This window comes from Carex rostrata, chromosome 2, assembly GCF_964058835.1.
Source record: "Carex rostrata chromosome 2, lpCarRost1.2, whole genome shotgun sequence".
In the NCBI taxonomy this organism is placed as follows: domain Eukaryota; kingdom Viridiplantae; phylum Streptophyta; class Magnoliopsida; order Poales; family Cyperaceae; genus Carex; species Carex rostrata.
In genome coordinates, this window is record NC_135919.1 from 7,998,659 (window position 1) to 8,018,490 (window position 19,832).

The following is a 19,832-nucleotide window of genomic DNA, read 5'->3' on the forward strand; positions in this document are numbered from 1 at the left end:
AATCGTTGAATATGATCTACATCATTTTATCTATGTACATGTAAAAAATTATGACATTTTAATTTTATTTTGGTTGTCATCAAGAGCTTGTAAGAAAACATACTAATGTGGATAATTTTTAGACGTTGATTTTTCAACTTATTGATTCACATAAAAACAAAATTAAAATGTGATAATTTTTTATGAGCACATAGAGAAAATAACATAGATCACATCTAACGGTTTTATTTTTCCTTTTAAATTTTAAATTTTGAATTATTAAAGTTTAAAAAATGGAGGCATGATGAAAGCACAAAAAATGAAGGCATTAATTTGAACCCTCCTCTAGGTAGATTGGATAGGATAATTTATGTTCATAATTTTATCAATATTACCCAACACTTTGTAACTCATTATTGATTTTATCTGCAAATATATCTGCTGTGGTCAGGGGCGGACCCATGTACATCCGGGGGAGGGGGGCAGCTGCCTCCTCTAGATTTTGAGTTTTAGTAGAGATCTGGATGTTCCGATCCACTTTGTCCCCCTAAAATTTTTTTTGCCCCCCTCTAAATGTTTGATTTGTAATTCGGATTAAATTTAGAATTAAAATTAAAATAATTTTTTTGAATTATGATTGGTAATTAGAATTATAGGTTAGAAAACCAGAAATTACAAGTCAGGGTATTATAAAGTATAAGTTAAAACATTGTTTTTAGGAAGCGTCTAATTGTCCACAGATCTTTGTTCACCATTTGTCCACAGATTTGACTTGCGTGAATACTGTAAAACTACTTCTACATGATGTATAATTATACAATATATTACATAAAATATAACAGTTAATAAAAAAACATCCAACAACTATTTGAAGTGGTCCCATGATAGTTAGAAACATATTGCAACTTGCACAATAGGACAAAAAAAATGTCATTTCAAACTGTACTTTCGAATTTTACAGTTATAGGAAGTTATTGGCAGTTAGTGTTAGTTATTAGTAGTTATTTTGACAAAAAACGTGATAAAAAAGCAAAATTAAATTTTTCGAATTTTTTTAAATTATTTTTTCTCTATTTAATGAACACACAAATAAATCATCAAAATAATGAATACTGTAAAATAGACCACTTCAACTGTAAAATTACTATAAATCTACTGTAAATCAATTCCATGTATATTGTAAAATTTCGAAATCTAAACATACATCCATCATCTGTTCAATAAAACCATAAAATTCACCACACAACATCTGTTCAACACAAACAATAATATTCACCACACAATAACAAACCTAATTATATCATTCAATATCCAGAATAACATAAAAAGAAAACTATGGAAAGATAAAACTTTTACATTAAAAACCTCCTGTGATCGTTGTTGGGATGAGTAAGAAATCTCATCACAAGAACTACATGCTCTTTTGAGATATCATCCTACATACAAATAAAATAAACAATGAAACAAATTGGATTTATTACAAATAAGAATTAAAAAACAATCTTACAAGTTTTTTTACCTGGGTGAAAATCATAGAACTGTCTGTGATTATATTGTACACATAACGCAAGAGGAAGATAGCACAGTCCTTCAAATCCTCTCCCTGTTTTGGGCAGTCCTTATAATCCACAACAATATCTATCCAATTAGGTTTGCCTGTAAGTTAATTTGATTTCAGCAATTAATAAAAACTTTAATTCTTAAACTACAATCCTGCAGCACCATAGTATTCGATGCACATTAATTGATAACTCAAATTGTTTTAATAATTTCAGGAAATTGAATTACATGCAAAGATCACTAAAAAGACAAAACCCTAGCAATAAATCCTATAAACCTAATGTAAGAATCCTGTAATGAACCAGTATAAACCCAATCCCAATTCTACTGATTTTTTGAGTCTTAACTCGCCTGTGATTCGAAATAAGAACGATGATGTGTTTGATGTAATTGTCTTTCAAATCCTCTTAAATCAAAAAAACTTATTAATACAAGTCACTACTATTTCCATCAAGGTCCCTCTCCTTCTATACAAGTAGCCCCAGATCTATACTATTTCCACTTTGGTTACATATGCAACTCTCTCACTTTTCCCCTTTAAATCAACATTTATCTTATAGGTGAACATTGATTTGTTAGATATGTGTTCTAAAAGTTATCTTATGTTGATCACTTTTACATGTTATGTTTATGAATTGGATGCTACATGCATTTTGTTCCATGAAATTTATGCTTATCTATAGAAGTGTTCAAGAAGATGCTCTTGGTCTTGAACTATAGAACTCTATATGATGACAAACATAAATCTCTAAAATGTTCACAAACTTGGTTATTAGCATAGAACACTAATATACCATGATAAGTTTGTCATGTTGATTAAAGTACATTGTAGTTCTATGAATATTGATAAATGCTTATCGTTTAATGACATGAGTATATGAAATATTTCATATATTGAACAGACCTAACGAATGCAAATATTATATGGGCTATGTTAGTGTCATTAATATGTTCATTGTGTCTCGGAATTCTAAGATATGAGATGTATTTCTTTTTCACATGAGAAATATATAATGTAATTAGTATTAAAAGATGCTTATCATAAGTGGTGATAAAAATATTAGTTCTTTGTATATAACTTGTGCGGGAGAAAGTTATATGTCAATAGTATCATTGCCCCTCATTTATAATGAGTGATGATATTTTATGGGCCCTTTGGTAAAGTAGAATTATAATGCATGCAATATAACTGAAGTGCAGTTATATATTTATAATTTACTTAAGAGACTAAGAAACGAATATAATACAAAGATGACACAGTCCGACTTTGTATATTATTCATAATATCATGTGCCAAGGAATTGACACAAGTAATGTTATTCGTAACGTTACTTTAAAGGATCATGTATTGTAAAAATGATACTTTACATCTATGTTATTTGGATAATTATAATGTATAGCTAGAATACCGCTTATAGTTTATGGTAATAAAATATTTTATGCTATTGCCAACATAACACAGATCCTCCATATAGGTCACACCAACTGAACGAGAAACAAGAAGGATATTTTATTTATATGATGTATATTGTTTCATATGACATGGAAAAAATATGCATGTGATAAATAAATATCATGACTGCTTAGAACGAATATAAATTTATGAGAAGTGTGCATATATATTATTTGATATAATATGGTGCATATTATATAGTATAATATATATGACACATAAATATAATAATGTGCAAAACATTATTATAACATAAGTTTATTAAAACCCAAAATTAATATGAGCTGATGCTGGTACTGTAGCAGTTACTGTAGCGCGCACTGTAGCAGCGGCTAGGGTTGACTCTTTTAATAAGGAGAATTATACTAGGAAGGTTACACAATGAAAACCCTAGTATATTTGTATATAATGAGAGGTAAAGAAGGTATTTATCAAGTAAGAAAGCAAGTAATTTTCTGAAAATTTATTTTCTTCTCTTCCTCTCCTCCTAGCCGCCATCCCTCTTCCTATCATATTATTGATTTCTCTAATAAAGAATTAGTAAAAGAACAAGAATAGTTATTAACTATGTTCTAAGCTTATATTAGATTAAGATCTCTAGCAAGATCTTTCTAATCCTTGTTTAGTTCAAGGTGAACACTAGGAGGCCGTTTCGACAAACGAAGGTATCCAAAAAACCTATAAAAGAATTCGACTTCTCTCTATTTACCAAATTGACATTTGGTAAAGGTATATCCAAATCAGCTTTAGTAGATAGATTTGTGATGAATGAATGAGTAGATATCCATTTGCATACATTTGAATTGCTTTAATAGAATTAGCATAATAAAGTAGATCCGTAGATGCTTGTAGTCAAATTTTTTGAATTTATTGCCTTGCTACATCATGAAATCCTTCATGATTTCCACATATCAAACCTCATTGCGCATTGCATGGATCTAGATCGAACTTTCACAACTCAAAGAAGTAAATACAATTTAAGAATCGAAATCAAAGCATAGTATAAAAAAAAAAAAAAAAATTCAGCCTCCCTGTTTCTAAATCATCGTAGTAAGAGGACTGGATGAGCTTGTAAGAGGAGGTGCGCCTGATTGAAGTAGTCCTTGAGGTAGTAGTGGATCGCGCTAAGACAGGTGCTAGAGGATTCTGATACTGGATCCGTTCCAGCGACTGTAGTTGTCGCCGGCTCAATTGTATTGTCGTCTTGGAAATCAATCGTGACCTCAACAAACACCAAAGAGGAAATCCGGTGCGACCATGATAGTGCGCAGGGGTGAGGAGGTCCGATGCGACCTGGATTTTTTCGAATGAGAGACTGTCGGAGAGGAAGTCGATGAAGAAAGAGAACCGATTGGGAAGGAAGCATAATGGATTTTTTTTTCTGAAAATTGAAAACTGATCGGTAAATTTGAAGAGAGAGAAAGGGAAGAGGAGAAATTTTAAAGCTAATCGGTAGTTTGGGAGAAAGAGAAGAGAGAAAGAGGAGAAATTTTTTCTGAAAATTGAAAACTGATCGGTAGTTTGGGAGAGTTACGGGAATTTTTCGGCCGTTCATTAATTACAGTTAATGGCAATTTAAAGTTTATCCGATCAGTCTGTGGACAAACCGTGGATGAAAACTATTTCTCTTGTTTTTTATCGAATACTTAATTAGTTAACGGGTTTAAATCTGATTTGATATTTTTTTTTGCCTCTCTGACGAAAATTCTGTCCTGGTGCCCATAGTCAAGTTCGAAATTTTTATTTATATCATCTTAAATGTAAACCAAATAACCATAATTTACACAATTAAACAAGCAATGAAATATAAAAAAAATATGATGAAGTAAATAATTTAATTTTTATTAACTCGCCCCTAAAATTGGAAAGATTGAGATAGAATTATTATTAGCACTACCTGGATGATTATAAAAATTATCACAAGCGCGCCTTCTGAGGGGGTTGTCTCTCTCTCTCTCTCTCTCTTTCCCTGGCAACTTTAACCCGAGATAAATGCGGAAAAGAGAATCCTAAGCTCTGCTATCTCACAGGCGCAGGAAAGAGAGAGAGAAAGAAAGAGAAAGAAACTGAGAGAGGGGTGGGGTAATTGGTCTCCTTTGACTCCTTCCCCTCCTTTTCTACTCGCATTCCCTCGCGTGGAGGGAATCTCTGCTTCCTCTCCTCTTTCCTTTCTGAATGTGAAAGTGGCGCGTTCCATGTAGCCCCTCTCAGATTCATCCTTCCTCTTCGCCTTCCCTTTCTTGCCTTGCTTCGACTTCGATCCATCGTAAGTACCCTTTAATTTCTTTGTCATTTTTAACAAGTTTTACCCGATTTTATTGTTTCTCTTTGGGATTTGTTTTGTATTTGTTCAAATCTCAGCATATTCTGTTTTTACCTCAGATTTTAGCATCTTAATTAGTAAATGCAGCAAGGCTCGGTGAGTCTTGAATCAAATTGCATGAGAGTTTGCTTCAATTACAAAAGTGTTGTATATCAATAGAATGAAATTGATTGCGGAGCCTATCCCACGAGTTTTCTCAATAATTAGGTTTTGTAAACCATACATTTTATCCACGGAATGCTTCCATAATTTTGCTTTATTTTTATTCATCTGCATTGTTTTGTTTTTGCTTTACATTTCTGCTTTTATCTAGCTTGTAAAAGCTGGAAATGCTAGAAGATAAGTAAGAGGAAACAAAATGTGTTGAAATTTCAGTGCAGTGTGTAATTATGTTGTAATAGATCTAGATATTTTTTTTTACCTTCATTGAACCCTAAGAATATTGCCTTTGCTAATAGCTGTATTATTAATTGATAGTTGTATTATTTTTTTCATTTTGATTAGCTAAGAAACCTGCATATTATACGAAGCTGGAGTTTGTTGTATTATTAATTGCATTTTGATTAGCTAAGGAACCTGCATATTATACGAAGCTGGTTTTAGTTGTATTATTAATTGCGCTTATGACCCACAATTGATCTCCCCCACCCCACACACAGAATGCATTAATAATTTAATATACATAATAAATGGATCAAAATATACATACCATTATTTAAGATATTTGAAAAAGGTTATCAAATCTTTTAATGTTCCTCTTCCTTTTTCTGAGGACCATATTTGAGTTATAGCCCCGGTACACGTCATGATCTGACCTCAACTTAGCTGACTATTACTTGAGTGTTTGAAACTTGTCATTTTCATCTTAAGATTAAGAACTCAAATCGAACATAAATTGGGCATGAGTAGATGTTACCTGTCCATGGGAGAAAATTTTAATTCCAACATGGGTTGTTCTTCTGAATGTAGGGTAGGCTGTCATCTCCTATGGATAGCAATTAGCAATTTCATCATTTAAAAACAAGTCAGGGAAGTTAAGTCATATTAGAGCATATAAATGCTTTATTTTTTAATGACTCTCTAATAATTTGTTCTGGCATATAAGGATCATGAAGTTTGGTTCAAGAAAGGGATGGAAATCCCTTGTTCCATTCAGAGTGAACAAGAGACCTACCACCCGCTCCTGCTTGTTTCCTAAGGTCAAAAGAGCCAGTCAAACACCGGGATATGCACCTGTTTATCTCAATGTCTATGATTTGACACCTGTCAATGGATACATTAGTTGGGCCGGCATTGGGGTATTTCACTCAGGAGTTGAAGGTATGCTTTCTTCATCTAGTAAATTTAATTCACAACATAGGAGTCAACAAACAAGCTTGTCAGCCCAAGATGTTCATAGATGAATAAAACAAAAAAGAAAGACCAATTGAGTTAGTTTAAAAAGTCTCCTGTATTTTCTAGAAACAAATTGCAAAAGATCCTTACTGCTAGCTAGTGTACAAGACTCGGTGCTCAATTGCATTAAATAACAGAGATATTGAAAAAAAAAACACACCTCCCTTTCTAATTCCAATAAGTGGTGGTGGACCACATGCATCGTGTTGAAGCATGCTACTGTTAATTCTGCTTAGAAATCAGAAAAATAAAAATCGTCAGAAGAGTTAATTTATAAAATTGAAAAAACATCATCTTGTTCTAATATTTAGATATGATTGTGCATTTGATACGTTCCTATTATCCTAGAGATGTAGACTGAATATATTTTTTTATAGCATATTTAAAAGTGAAAAAGAATAGATTGATTGAGATTTTTATTCTATGCGGATTTTTGCGGAACATGATAATGTAATTTCACCCTTTCTCAAATTACATGCCAAAAAGGTAGAAAAGGAGAAGCATAGACTAATGGCAATGTAAACCCACTTATTAGAAAAGGCACCGTCTGCATATTGGTATTGCTCAGCCAAACAAAAGTACGAACTAGTATGGTATTAATGGTATTAACAAGTGCATAGTCAGGATTTGTGAATGAGGGGGGAATAACCATTACTATCCAGTCCAAATTCTCACATGCATCTTAACTTTACCTCACGTATCCGAGCCGATGCAATCCATCTGCATCGACATACATGCTTCACGGATCTTGACACAGATAAACGGCTTGAGTTTAGTTTTCTCTTTCTTTTTGTGTTCTTGAGTGGATGTGAATTCACGGACCGTTTATGCAGCAAAACTATGTTTAAAAGATCTTTCAAGGAAAGTGGTTTATGATATTAGAATAGTTTGATAACAGGTTTCTTATATTTCATAAAATAAGCAGGTTAGGAAAATATACACACATTGCAAAGTAGACACAAGTTTGTTAAGGAGAAGGATTATGCTCAACTTAATATAGCTACCGAAGGATTTTGGATTTGTAAATTATTATTTAAATTGAAGAACGAAATACAATTTGTTAAATAGTAGGCTACTACTTATTAGAAAAACATAAGGGTGAAACATGTAACTTAATGACCAATGTTGTTTTGCAACTATGATATTTCATTTTAAACAATAAGTTTATATTTTTTTATTTTACCTACTACTAGCAAATTTCAAGATTCTATGTAAGCTAAGCACTGTTCAGAATTTTTTATTCAAGAACAATGATATCAACTAATTGAAAGTAGATAAAAACAGGAGTTCGTATTTAGTAACTTGGATTATATATGAATATCCATGTACCTTGTTTTCTCTGTTTCTCTGGTTAATACACAACTTTTCTCTCTTTACTTTAGTTTTGTTGTTGTTTTATGCTGGAGGGGGAATAACTGTGTTTCTTTTGTTAATTTGCTTCCCCATTTCTATCATCATTTCCTAATATTATACTTATTTTGATATAAATTGGCTATGCAATTTTGGATAATGATAAATAAGAAGGTTAATGGGACAGTAAATTTTCATACAGGGTGTACAATAAGAATAAGGCTTGGGTGCTATGAATAGCATAAGGCCATCCCGTGCTACGGCCTCAAAAACTTATCGTATAACCTTCAAACTTCGATTTAAATAGCTCAATAAATTGGTTATATAATAAACTTGTAGAATACTAATTTTTACTATTTTTGGATTTTTTTTACTATTTATTATGATTTATGAAAGATGGCCAAAAATGACCTAAATTTTCTTTTATTTTCCTATTCATTTTTGGCCATCTTTCATAAATCATAATAAATAGTAAAAAAATTCCAAAAATGGTAAAAATTAGTATTGTACAAGTTTATTATATAACCAATTTATTGAGCTATTTAAATCGAAGTTTGAAGGTTATACGATAAGTTTTTGAGGCCGTAGCACGGGATGGTCTTATGCTATCCATAGCACCCAAGCCTTACTCGTACAATAATGTAACTTTGTATGCGATTATACAGCATATATACACAGCTGCACTTTTTCTATATAGGTCCGGTAATTAATTAAGTGCATTTTGTACGCTTAGGACTTCGTAATTAAGGCAGCTGGTGCTCCATAATTAATTAAGTACATTTTGAAATGGGGCTGGGATTCATAGTTGGTTAGGGTTTATTGTTTAGGTCATTTCGGGATTATTCAAATCAATTTGATCTGGATTTGGGCTTGAGGTTCTTTTGGGTTATATGTCTGGTTCGATGAGTTAGCTCGCTTGAATTTTAGTTTTGATTAGGTGTGGGTTGATCTGGATCAAGCTGGTTGGATAGAATTTTAAGTTTGGTTAGATTTGCAGTTATACTGTAGCACTACAGTATGGAAACATAATGTGCCTTTTCTTAATTTTTCTTGTCCATTCGATTTACAGTTTTGTATTTTAAGCAAGGGTAGCATTCAACTCATGGGGTCAAATTAAGATTGAAATCTTAACCCCCATGAATACCTGAGGGATGTTACACAAAAATGATAATTAGAAGGTAAAGAAAACCTAAATAAACCATTTTAATTGGAGATAATTTTTTTATATATTTGGCACCGTTTGGTAGATGTCAGTAGCTTATCGGTGCCAAACAGGATAACAGAGAAATATAGTACTAACCAGTTGGTGGCCAATGATACGTATAAGAACCACCCCCCGCATTGTGTGTCCAAGGCATTGTCCACTATTTAAACCTTAGACAAGATGATTTAACACTAAGCGACCACAAATTTAATGACAACCTCCTTTTTCTCAAGTTTTTCAAACAAACAGCAGTTATCAAAATACAGTATGCATGAACCAGTTAGATTAGGACAGCATGCCTGATTTTCTCTTGTATATCAAAAGATACATCTTGAAGATAATATTTCAACATAAGGGACACGGGAAACTGCAAGTTACTAAAATTTTGGGATCTATTTTCTAAATTGAACACTTCCTAGAATATGAATTCAGATTCTTCAGAGTTCAGATTAGATAATATGCATTGGATTTTCAAAATATAACTATCTAGAATATGAATAATGTGAAAAGAAGAACAAACAATTTATACAGAAACAATTATGTCTGTATCTGAAAGACTCCTTGCATTTCCATCAATTGTGAAAATATTACTTCTGTTCTGTTAGATTTTAGAGACTCACTTAAGTAATATTCATAAGTAATGAAAAATGATAAGGTGAATATAATTGTCTTGTGACTTTGTTGGAAACTATCTTTTGAAAAAAATGGCACTAATGAACTGTTTTATTTAATAACAGAATAAATCTTGACACTAGTAAATTTATGAAACATTGTATCAACATTCTTGTCTCCTATTGTTGGGTGCCTGTTAGCAGATCTATACTAACTATTTCTAATAACTTGCTAAGACTGTTTGTGTTATTTTGCTTTCTGGTTTCAGTTTACGGTGTAGAATATGCATTTGGGGCCCATGACTTCCCTTCAAGTGGGGTCTTTGAGGTTGAACCAAGACAGTGCCCCGGTTTTAAATTTAGGAAGTCAATATTAATCGGTACCACACGCCTTGATCCTTTGCAATTAAGGCAGTTCATGGAACTCCAATCCCTGAATTACAATGGAGACAGCTATCATTTAATCACCAAGAATTGCAATCACTTCTGTAAGGACATCTGTTTTAAGTTGACGGGCAATTCCATTCCCAAATGGGTGAATCGCCTTGCAAGAATAGGTAACATATTATTTCCTTTTTCCATATGTGACTCCTCAGTTCCTTTATAATATAATAATTCTGGGAGTTAGGCTATGCTATTTTGTAAACCGCGGATTGGTCCGTGCTATGGATATATATCTCCCTTTTTAAAGTCTAAACAATTGATCCGAACAGCTCACTATGATCTCCATATGAAAATGTACTTGGATACCAAATTTTACATTTTTTTCAAACTTTTTTACTATTTTTTTAAGTAGTTAGAAAACACTACTTCCGGATGGTTCAAAATATTTAGATCGGATGATTTTGTACCTATCTAAAAAGGTAGTAAAAAATTTCTAAAAAATTGTAAAATTTGATTCCAAGTACATTTTTATATGGAGATAGTGTTGAACAGTTTGGATCCATTATTTAAACTTTGTAAATGGAGATATTTATCCATAGCACGGACATTTCCGTGCTTTTGCAAAGTGCCGTAGCCTCACTCATAATTCTGGATACACAAGTTATAGCTAGAAAAAAAATCTGGTTGTTCATTTGTTTTAATGAAGCTGAGTCTGTTGGGTTATTAAATAGAGGAGGCCTTTGTTTTGAATCCTATGTTTACCAAAAAGCCTGATTGACTGTTACTTCCATTGTCAGGTGCTCTTTGCAATTGCATTCTTCCCGGTGCACTTAGAATATCAGCTATCCGGCAAGATCCAGATTATGTGCCCGAAGATTCTGAGAGGAGGCGACTTATGGGCTCCTTTAATTGTTTCTCTTCCATTTCTCTTAGTCAAAAGCATCCCTCTCAATCCTCTTCTTCTCTTTTGGGATCTTCTCGTGTGCAAAAGAGTTGTCCACCCGTTTCCCTGAAATTAACCTAGAACTCACAAGGAATAGAATGAACTTCACTTTTAAAATTTACTTCAACAATGAAAGAATAATCTTTTGTTGTGATGGTTTTTAAGTTCAGGGAAGGGAGTACATCCATCTTTTATGCATGTTTAGTTGTCACTCTAGTGATTCACACATGATGTCTGTAAAGTTTGCTTTTTGTTTGCTTTTCCTAGTGAGAAATCAAATCCTTAGCATGGTTCTCCTGCCTCTTGTGTTTAATTGTATGAGATTGCGTACAATGAAATCTGTGGGATGATGCCACGTGGCTGGAATTGATACTTGCTTTTCCAGGTATCATGCGAACGTTTGGCAAGGAAAAAATGTTCCATGTACTAGTACTAGTCCTGCGGGCCCATATTCTCTCTTACTTTTCATTTTTTTTCACAAAGAATCTGTGTATTTGCATTCTTAATTGCTGCATTGCCATTATGTGTCATATGTTGCAATGCATGATTTTTGTGCCAGCAGAAAGAATCAAACAATACCATCGGCAGAGGACTTGGTTCTTCTTTAATAGTGTAACGGGCATATTTGAATGGTCGGAACATTGTGCCCACAGACATAGTGGCAGCCGAACAAACCCATAAGCCATACAGATTGTTATATAAAATATGGTTAAAATTTGGAGCGGAGCTGGATTTTGTAGTTACAGGGTCAATTATATAAAATTTGACGATCAATTTGATAGTACCCATAATATTTTACTATATACTATATAGAAAATTATTTATAAGAACAAAAAAAATTCAAAATGAATATTCACTTCATGTAGATCTGCACTGATTACTTTCACATAGCCTCGTACTCGACAAAATATGAAATGTTTGTTTTTATGCGTTTCCACGGCCCTATAAATGTCCTACTAGTTTGACAATTATATCCTACCCTGAAATTGCGGCGGTCATATTTCAAATGTAGTTATGAAATTCACAAGCCACTCGTTGGGGTTCAGAGCTGACGTTTTTGACAGCGAACATGATAGGTTTACCTTTTTTTTTAAGGAAGGTTGAATTGTGATACTATGAGGCGTCCAATTATATATACATAGAGTAAGCTAAGGTGTGATGTGTTCACTAAACTCTTTTAGTGAGCACAACTCCAAAAGTTTATCGGATCGACTTTAAATGTCAAATTCAAACCGTTGAAATCCATGTGCTTCATGAGTGATGCATGTGCATGCAAAATTTTGAAAGTTTTGAGTTTATTTGTTACACGGTCAAGCGGTCAAAGAAATAATAAAAATTGACTATATAAAGCAACTTATAAATTAACTTAATAAAATATTCATTTCTTTGACCGCTTGACCATGTAACAAATGAACTTTAAACTTTCTAAATTTTGCATGCACATGCATCACTCATGAAGCACATGAATTTCAACGGTTTAGATTCAGCGTTTAAAGTCGATCCGATGAATTTTTGGAGTTGTGCTCACCAAACTCTCTTGGTGAGCACATCACACCCTAGCTTTACTCATATATATATATGCTACTATAGATCTGACTTTTATCCAGACGCCCTAATCATTTAAGCAGCAATTGATATTTGGTTAATCTGAATTATCTTAAAATATATATGCCTCACCAGCAAATTAATTCCACGTTTTTTTTTTTTGAGTGAATTAATTCCACGTTTTTTTTTTTTGAGTGAATTAATTCCACGTTGATAAGGTAGATATAGACTACATTATATCCGAACCTAGAGGGAATACAAGTAGGGGAGAGAGAGAGAGTGTGTTTTCAGGAGTCTTTCAGAGCACCTTTTGGAAGCAGTAATGGGATTGGTGATGGTGTTTGCTAATTGCTTGCTAGATTGTCTTATAGTATAGACACCAGTACACCACTGACACTGAGTAAGTATGCTTTAGAGATAAGGGATAGAATTGAAAGGGATGTGTCTTTTGTTTGGATAAAGAGCTGAGAAAGGACTTTGGTGCAAGGGCAGGGGCAGGAAATGAGACAAGCTGTACCAGTCACAGCCACACAGGCTAAGGACCTAAGGTTAGTTTGTTGACACATGTCGACTCCCTGCTGGATAGGCTTCAATTCCACCATATTTGGTTTGCATCCTTATTCTTAGAATAATCTTCCTGAAGACTTTTTAGTCTTGGCTGTGTATGGGTCAATTATACATTTACTTGTAACATTTTATCCTAAATTACATAGTATAATAAATTATGTATAATTATAAAAATATGAAAATAAATTGGAGTCAATTGATCTCTATTATTTATTATTAAATCTGTCATTGTCGTGATGTGTCTTCCTTCAGTTGAAAATGACACGTAATATTACGTTATGCGAACCGGTTTAGTTATGTCATGTATAGACGTGAACACGGGATGACACGGAAAATGGTTTGACCTTTTGTTTTACTGATTCTGTTCAATAAACTAAATTGAAATCTGAGAAAACAGTTAAATGTAACCAATCACATTATGTACGGTCACAACGTCACTGAGTATGACTTGATCAAATTAAACGTGACTACGCTCCATCATTTTAGTCACATTAAGTTACATCACATCACGTAACATGATATATTAATCATGAACCAATTCTATAAGAATCTTTTATCATCTAGCATCGTTGGTATCCTCGTAAATACTCCTGTTATCTTCCTATTGATAATAATAATATCCTCATAAATAACAATTTTTATCAGTTTATTTTCAGAATACTTACAAATTCTTTTAGCTAACAAACAAAAATTATAGAACTATGACCTCTTCCAACAAAAGTAAGTATTTGCTTTGCATTTGGCTCCTTCTCCATCAAACAATCTGATTTGTCCTTATATGAATCCAAGCTAAAAGTTTTTACTGTTTAACTTTTTTATGGATTTAATTAACTTTTGAACTCTTTCAATTTATAACAATTAATTATAATTTTAATTTATCTTACATTAATAATGAATACTTAATAAAAAAAAAAGTTCAGCAAGAGTATTTTGTAATAAATTGCAACAAATATACTTGTGTTTTTCAATCTCATATTTAGTAGCTAAATCATCCCCAATTACCACATAATTTGCTACATAGATGAATAGCAAGAAAAAATAAATAAAAAATATAAACATGAGATTAAGAAAGCAACCTGACGTGGGCTAACTTTAGTCGCTGTCAATGCCTTTCTGAACCTTATCCAGTTGAAAATGAATGCTTAGACATGATTGTTTCTTTAAATCAGAACAGGGGTTTGTTTTAGATGTCCAAATCATTAGCATCATCCAATCATAAGTTGCAATTAACCTACTAAACATGTGATTTGAGAGATGATTTCTGATTTTTTTTTTTTTCTTCTGGTCAAGAGAGTTTGTTTATTGTGGGGCCATCCAAGGATGTGGTGAAGCTTGAAGTTACAATTTGTTTTTGTTTTTTAAGAGAAAAAAGATTGCATAATTTGGTGGGACTTTCTATTTTTAGGAGTTTGGTGCAGGAAGGTGATTGCTGTTTTGTACTATTTACCATCCTTAAACAGAGATAGAGTCTGAACTCAATTGATTTTTCTAAATTTGTTTAAAGCACGTTTAGAGTCAATTGTAAGCGAAAACTTCACGCCATTCCATTTCTAAGTTATAATATATATTTTTACTGTGTAATTAATACTTTAGCAAATAATCCGATGCTTATCTCATTTGATGCAACATCAATAAACAAACAAAAAAAATGGATTATTGGGGCAACTGATCCAATGTTTATAAACAAAATGTAAAACTACATATATTTATCTCATAATTTAGATAAGTTATATTTGTATTAAATTTAGTGTAATTCAAAAGCAATTTTTATTTATCAAGCAGTTTGGAAAATTAATAGTTCAATTTTATTGACACTTGATTGTTCATCAAAAAATTATAAATTATACCAAATTTAGTAAATAATATATCTAAACTATAGAGGTCCAATTACACTCTTTTTGGGTGACAACGGATTACACCCTATGTTTTCAAAGTTCAAACAGTCGATCCAAACCGTTCAACATGATGGATATGTTAAAATGTACTTGTAGATGAAATTTTACATTTTTCAGATTTTTTTTTTATTATTTATGAGGATGGGTACAAAAATTCAATGGTCTGAAAACAACAATTTTGTAAAATACTTAATAAATAGTAAAAAAATTCAAAAAAATATAAAATTTGATCTGCAAGCACATTTTAATATATTCATCATGTTGAACGGTTTAGATCGACTATTTGGAATTTAAAAACTTTGAAAATGGAGAGTGTAATTCGGTGTCACCAAAAAATGATGTAATTGGATATATATATATATATATATATATATAGAGAGAGAGAGAGAGAGAGATATATATATATATATATAGGCTAATAAATAATCGATTGTTCCCAGCCTCCCGTACAACTAAGTCGTTTTCTGATTTTAAAAGTCCAACTGATCGATCCAAACCGTTAGATGTGATCTCCATATTAAAATGTGCTAGGAGACCAAATTTTACATTTTTTGGAAATTTTTTACTATTTATTAAGCCACTTTGAAAATCGCTGATCCAACGGTGGCTTAACCAAACAGTAAAATCAGAAGCTACCGTTGGATTAGCGATTTTCAAAGTGGCTTAATAAATAGTAAAAAAATTCCAAAAAAATGTAAAATTTGGTCTCCTGGCACATTTTAATATGGAGATCACATCTAACAGTTTGGATCGATTATTTGGACTTTAAAAATCGGAAAACGACTTAGTTGCACGGGAGACTAGGAACAATCGATTGTTTATTAGCCTATACATATATATATATATATAGAGAGAGAGAGAGAGAGATAGGCTAATATACAATCAATTGCACCACGCCTCCCGTGCAACCAAGTCATTTTTCGATTTTTAAAGTCCAAATGATCGATCCAAACCGTTTGATGTCATCTCCATATTAAAATGTTCTTGGAAACCAAATTTTATATTTTTTAGAATTTTTTTACTATTTATTAAGTCACTTTGAAAATCGCTGATCCAACGGTGAACTTCTGATTTTACTGTTTGGTAAGCCACCGTTGGATCAGCGATTTTCAAAGTGACTTAATAAATAGTAAAATAATTTCAAAAAATGTAAAATTTGGTCTCCAAGCACATTTTAATATGGAGATGACATCTAACGGTTTGGATCGATCATTTAGACTTTAAAAAAAAATCAGAAAATAACTTGGTTGCATGAGAGGCGTGATGCAATCGATTGTATATTAGCCCCTCTCTCTCTCTATATAGAGAGAGAGAGAGAGAGACAGAGAGATACATACATCCAAAATTGGAAAGTCGATTGTGTAGATAAGATACAGAGTATATTGTTTTTTTGTCTGTTAATCTTATATAGTGTCTATTAGCAGATAAACATTAGGTCCTATAAATTTTTGCTTTTCAATTAAGCTTTATATAGCTTTCAAGAGTCCATGTCCAAATGAGACAATTTGTTCATGAACCTATCAATTTGGCATGTCACATTTTGATTTTTGATTTTTTTTTTTGGGTCAGTTTTTGATATTTGGGTGCTTAAATCAAAGCTGCCTCTCCATAAATCTTTCTTTGGATTACATTGTTTATCTGTTCATAAAGCTCATTTATTATAGAATACTGTAGCACGGAATTTCCACATCATAAATTACCACAGTATTTCATTTGATTTTAAAAAGAAACTATTTAAGTTATAATTTATTTGATGCAACATCAATAAACAAAAAAAAATGGATTAATGGGGCAACTGATCCAATGTTTATAAAAATAAATGTAAAACTACAGATATTTATCTCATAATTTAGATAAGTTATATTTGTATTAAATTTAGTGTAATTCAAAAGCAATTTTTATCCATCAAGCAGTTTGGAAAATTAACAGTTCAATTTTATTGACACTTGATTGTTCATCAAAAAATTATAAATTATACCAAATTTAGTAAATAAAATATCTAAACTATGGAGGACATATTTATAATATTACTTGTTTAATTTTTATATCCAATTTATCTGTTGTAACAATTGTCAAATATATATAGTAATTATATATATACCTTCCAAAAATGAAAAAAAGTTGATTGTGTAGATAAGATACAGAGTAGATTGTTTTTTTTTTTCTCTCTCTTAATCTTATATAGTGTTTATTAAACATTAGGTGCTATTAAGCTTTGTATAGCTTGCAAGGGTCCAGTCCAAATGAGGCAATTTGTTCATGAACCTATCAATTTGGCATGTCACATTTTGAATTTCTTTTTTTTGTCAGTTTTTGATATTTGGGTGCTTAAATCAAAGCTGCCTCTCCATAAATCTTTCTTTGGATTACATTGATTATCTATTCGGTTAATTTTAAAAATTAAAACAAATATACATGTTCGTATTTCTGTAATTGCAGATTGCTCTACTACTTGTTTCCATACCAGCTTACACAAATTTCAGTAAAAAAAATTTCAAAAAATGCTATTTATTAAGCATAGGTGTAATCCAGTGTCACCAAAAAAACATGCTATTTATTAAGCATAGGGTGTAATCCGGTTTGGATCGACTGTTTGGACTTTGTAAACATAGGATGTAATCCGGTGTCACCAAAAAAGAGTGTAATCGGATCCCTCCTCATATATATATATATATATATATATATATATATATATATATATGCTATTCCAAAAAATGTATATATAGCCGAGATAATATATGAACACATGATCACTTGTAGTATATCCCAGAAAAGAAGTGCAAGTAGAAGAAAAGAGGTATTTTTATCTGACTAGGCAGAATACAAAATAATTAATAGACAATTTAATTTACATTTGCATGCATCTCCCCAACGTTCCCATACTCTAATTAATTAATTACCCAAATTAAGCAAAGAAATTAAAGATATACCATAGCCGCTTAATCTATACATATCAAGTTAATTAATTATTATTCCCATCTAACCTTCATCCAACAATTTTACAAATGCAGTACTAATTAGAACCTAAATAATAATATTACCAGCACTAACAATATCACAAAAGATAATTAATTCATTCATTCATCAAATCCCATAGACACTGCCCCAATCAAGGAAATTGGGGTAGCCATACTCACTGTACTCAGGCACATAGAAGATGTCTGGTTCACCTTCTGCCCCAAATTCTTCCACCACAGGCTGAGGATGATATGTTATGGTAGAAAATGATGAGCTCGGGCTGCTATTACCGCCCGATGCTACCGTGTTACCGTTCATCGATAGCTTCTTCATCTCCTCTTCTACCTCACACAGTCTCTCTTTCAGCTTCATTACCTTCAAAATATATAAATGCACAACAATTAATTCATATTCATGTTTATTACCAAGTCAAACCGTTTGCAATTGCAACATTTATATATATATATATATATAGATATATATATATATATTGTCATATATCTAGAATCTAAAAGAAAAGATTTTTGTTGTTGCTGTGTATGTATAACAATTATATATAGAGAGAGATATATAAAAGAGAAAGGAAAATAAAAGTACCTCGTTTTCGAGGTGGCATTTTTCGACAACGACCGAGTCATGAGCCGATTTGAGCTTCATGTACTCTTCCTCGAGCTGCTTGCTCTTGTGCCTTGCACGGCGGTTCTGAAACCAGACGGCAACCTGCTTCGGGTCGAGCCCGAGTTCGGTTGCAAGGCCCACCTTGCGGCCCGTCTCCAGCTTACGTTCCTTCTTAAAACTCATCTCAAGAAATTTCACTTGCTCGTCATTCAGCCTCCGCTTCTTCATCTCCGCCGATAACTCGTCTTCTTTCACCTTCTTTCTTCTCCGCCGAGTTTTCTGCTCCCCTGTTAAAATTTTAAACATTACCAAAATCCAATATTAATATAACTAAAATAAATATTTCAACATGAAATTTAATATTACATAATTGGAAAAATATTTTTTGTTCTAGATATAACTTTGTTAAGCCATTGTAGGTATTTATACTAATCATAAGAAAAATGATTTGAACAAATAAAGAGCAAATTCAGTACCGTTTTGAGCTTGAACTTGAGGTTGGTTGTAGTAGTTGGAAACAGCATAAGCAGGGAACAACATCTTCTCTTCTACACGATCCATTGATCTTTGTCTCTCTCTTAGTGTTCACTTGATAAACAGAGTAAGAAGAAAAGCTACCGAGAAGAGATAGAAAAGGATCTTTCTTTCTTTCTCTCTCTCTCTCTCTTTGTACGCTGCGGATTGGTCGAATATATTGAGGATGAACCTTTGAATTTATAACCGAGAAAATAACTCCAATGACGAAAATACCCTTGAAAGAGATGGAATTAGCGTCAGTGCCACTAGCTGAGAAAGGGACATTTGGTCATTTGGATGATGGGATGCTGGTTCCAGGAAACAGTAGGCTCGGATTGTACGGAGCAGAGGAGGCATACCCTTTGGAGAGAAACTTTACCCAAATGCCCCTTACTTTTTGATGAAATTGATTGGGGAAAACTTCAAGAGAATGGCTGAATGTGGGGACCGACACGTGTCAGTGGTAGAGAAGCCGTTTTTCATGGAAAGGTGGTGTCTGCTCAATGCTATTATGCTCTTCTTGCCAATTTT

General features: G+C 32.4%; 2 protein-coding genes across 2 annotated transcripts; one reads left to right on the forward strand and one right to left on the reverse strand.

Annotated features, from left to right (window-relative positions):
- Positions 1 to 5,078: 5,078 nt before the first annotated feature.
- LOC144572453 (deSI-like protein At4g17486) lies at positions 5,079 to 11,708 on the forward strand (the record flags this gene model as incomplete). Its single annotated transcript, XM_078322047.1, has 4 exons — positions 5,079 to 5,258; positions 6,431 to 6,635; positions 10,145 to 10,432; positions 11,057 to 11,708. Coding segments are annotated over 4 exons (900 nt in total), but the record flags the coding sequence as incomplete, so codon positions are not given.
- A 6,301-nt stretch (positions 11,709 to 18,009) lies between these two features.
- On the reverse strand, positions 18,010 to 19,463 carry HB40 (homeobox protein 40). The gene is made up of 3 exons (XM_078298170.1): positions 19,262 to 19,463; positions 18,765 to 19,072; positions 18,010 to 18,542 (listed from the first exon to the last, which is right to left on the reverse strand). The coding sequence occupies exons 1-3, from the start codon at positions 19,344 to 19,346 to the stop codon at positions 18,294 to 18,296; spliced, it is 642 nt and encodes a 213-aa protein (XP_078154296.1). The 5' UTR covers positions 19,347 to 19,463; the 3' UTR covers positions 18,010 to 18,293.
- Positions 19,464 to 19,832: the final 369 nt, after the last annotated feature.

Coding starts and splice junctions, on each gene's coding strand:
- HB40 (XM_078298170.1), bottom strand. CDS start 19,346: ATGGATCGTGTAGAAGAGAAGATGTTGTTCCCTGCTTATGCTGTTTCC. Junction 19,073..19,261: donor TCAAGTTCAAGCTCAAAACG/GTACTGAATTTG, acceptor AAATTTTAACAG/GGGAGCAGAAAACTCGGCGG. Junction 18,543..18,764: donor AATGCCACCTCGAAAACGAG/GTACTTTTATTT, acceptor TATATTTTGAAG/GTAATGAAGCTGAAAGAGAG.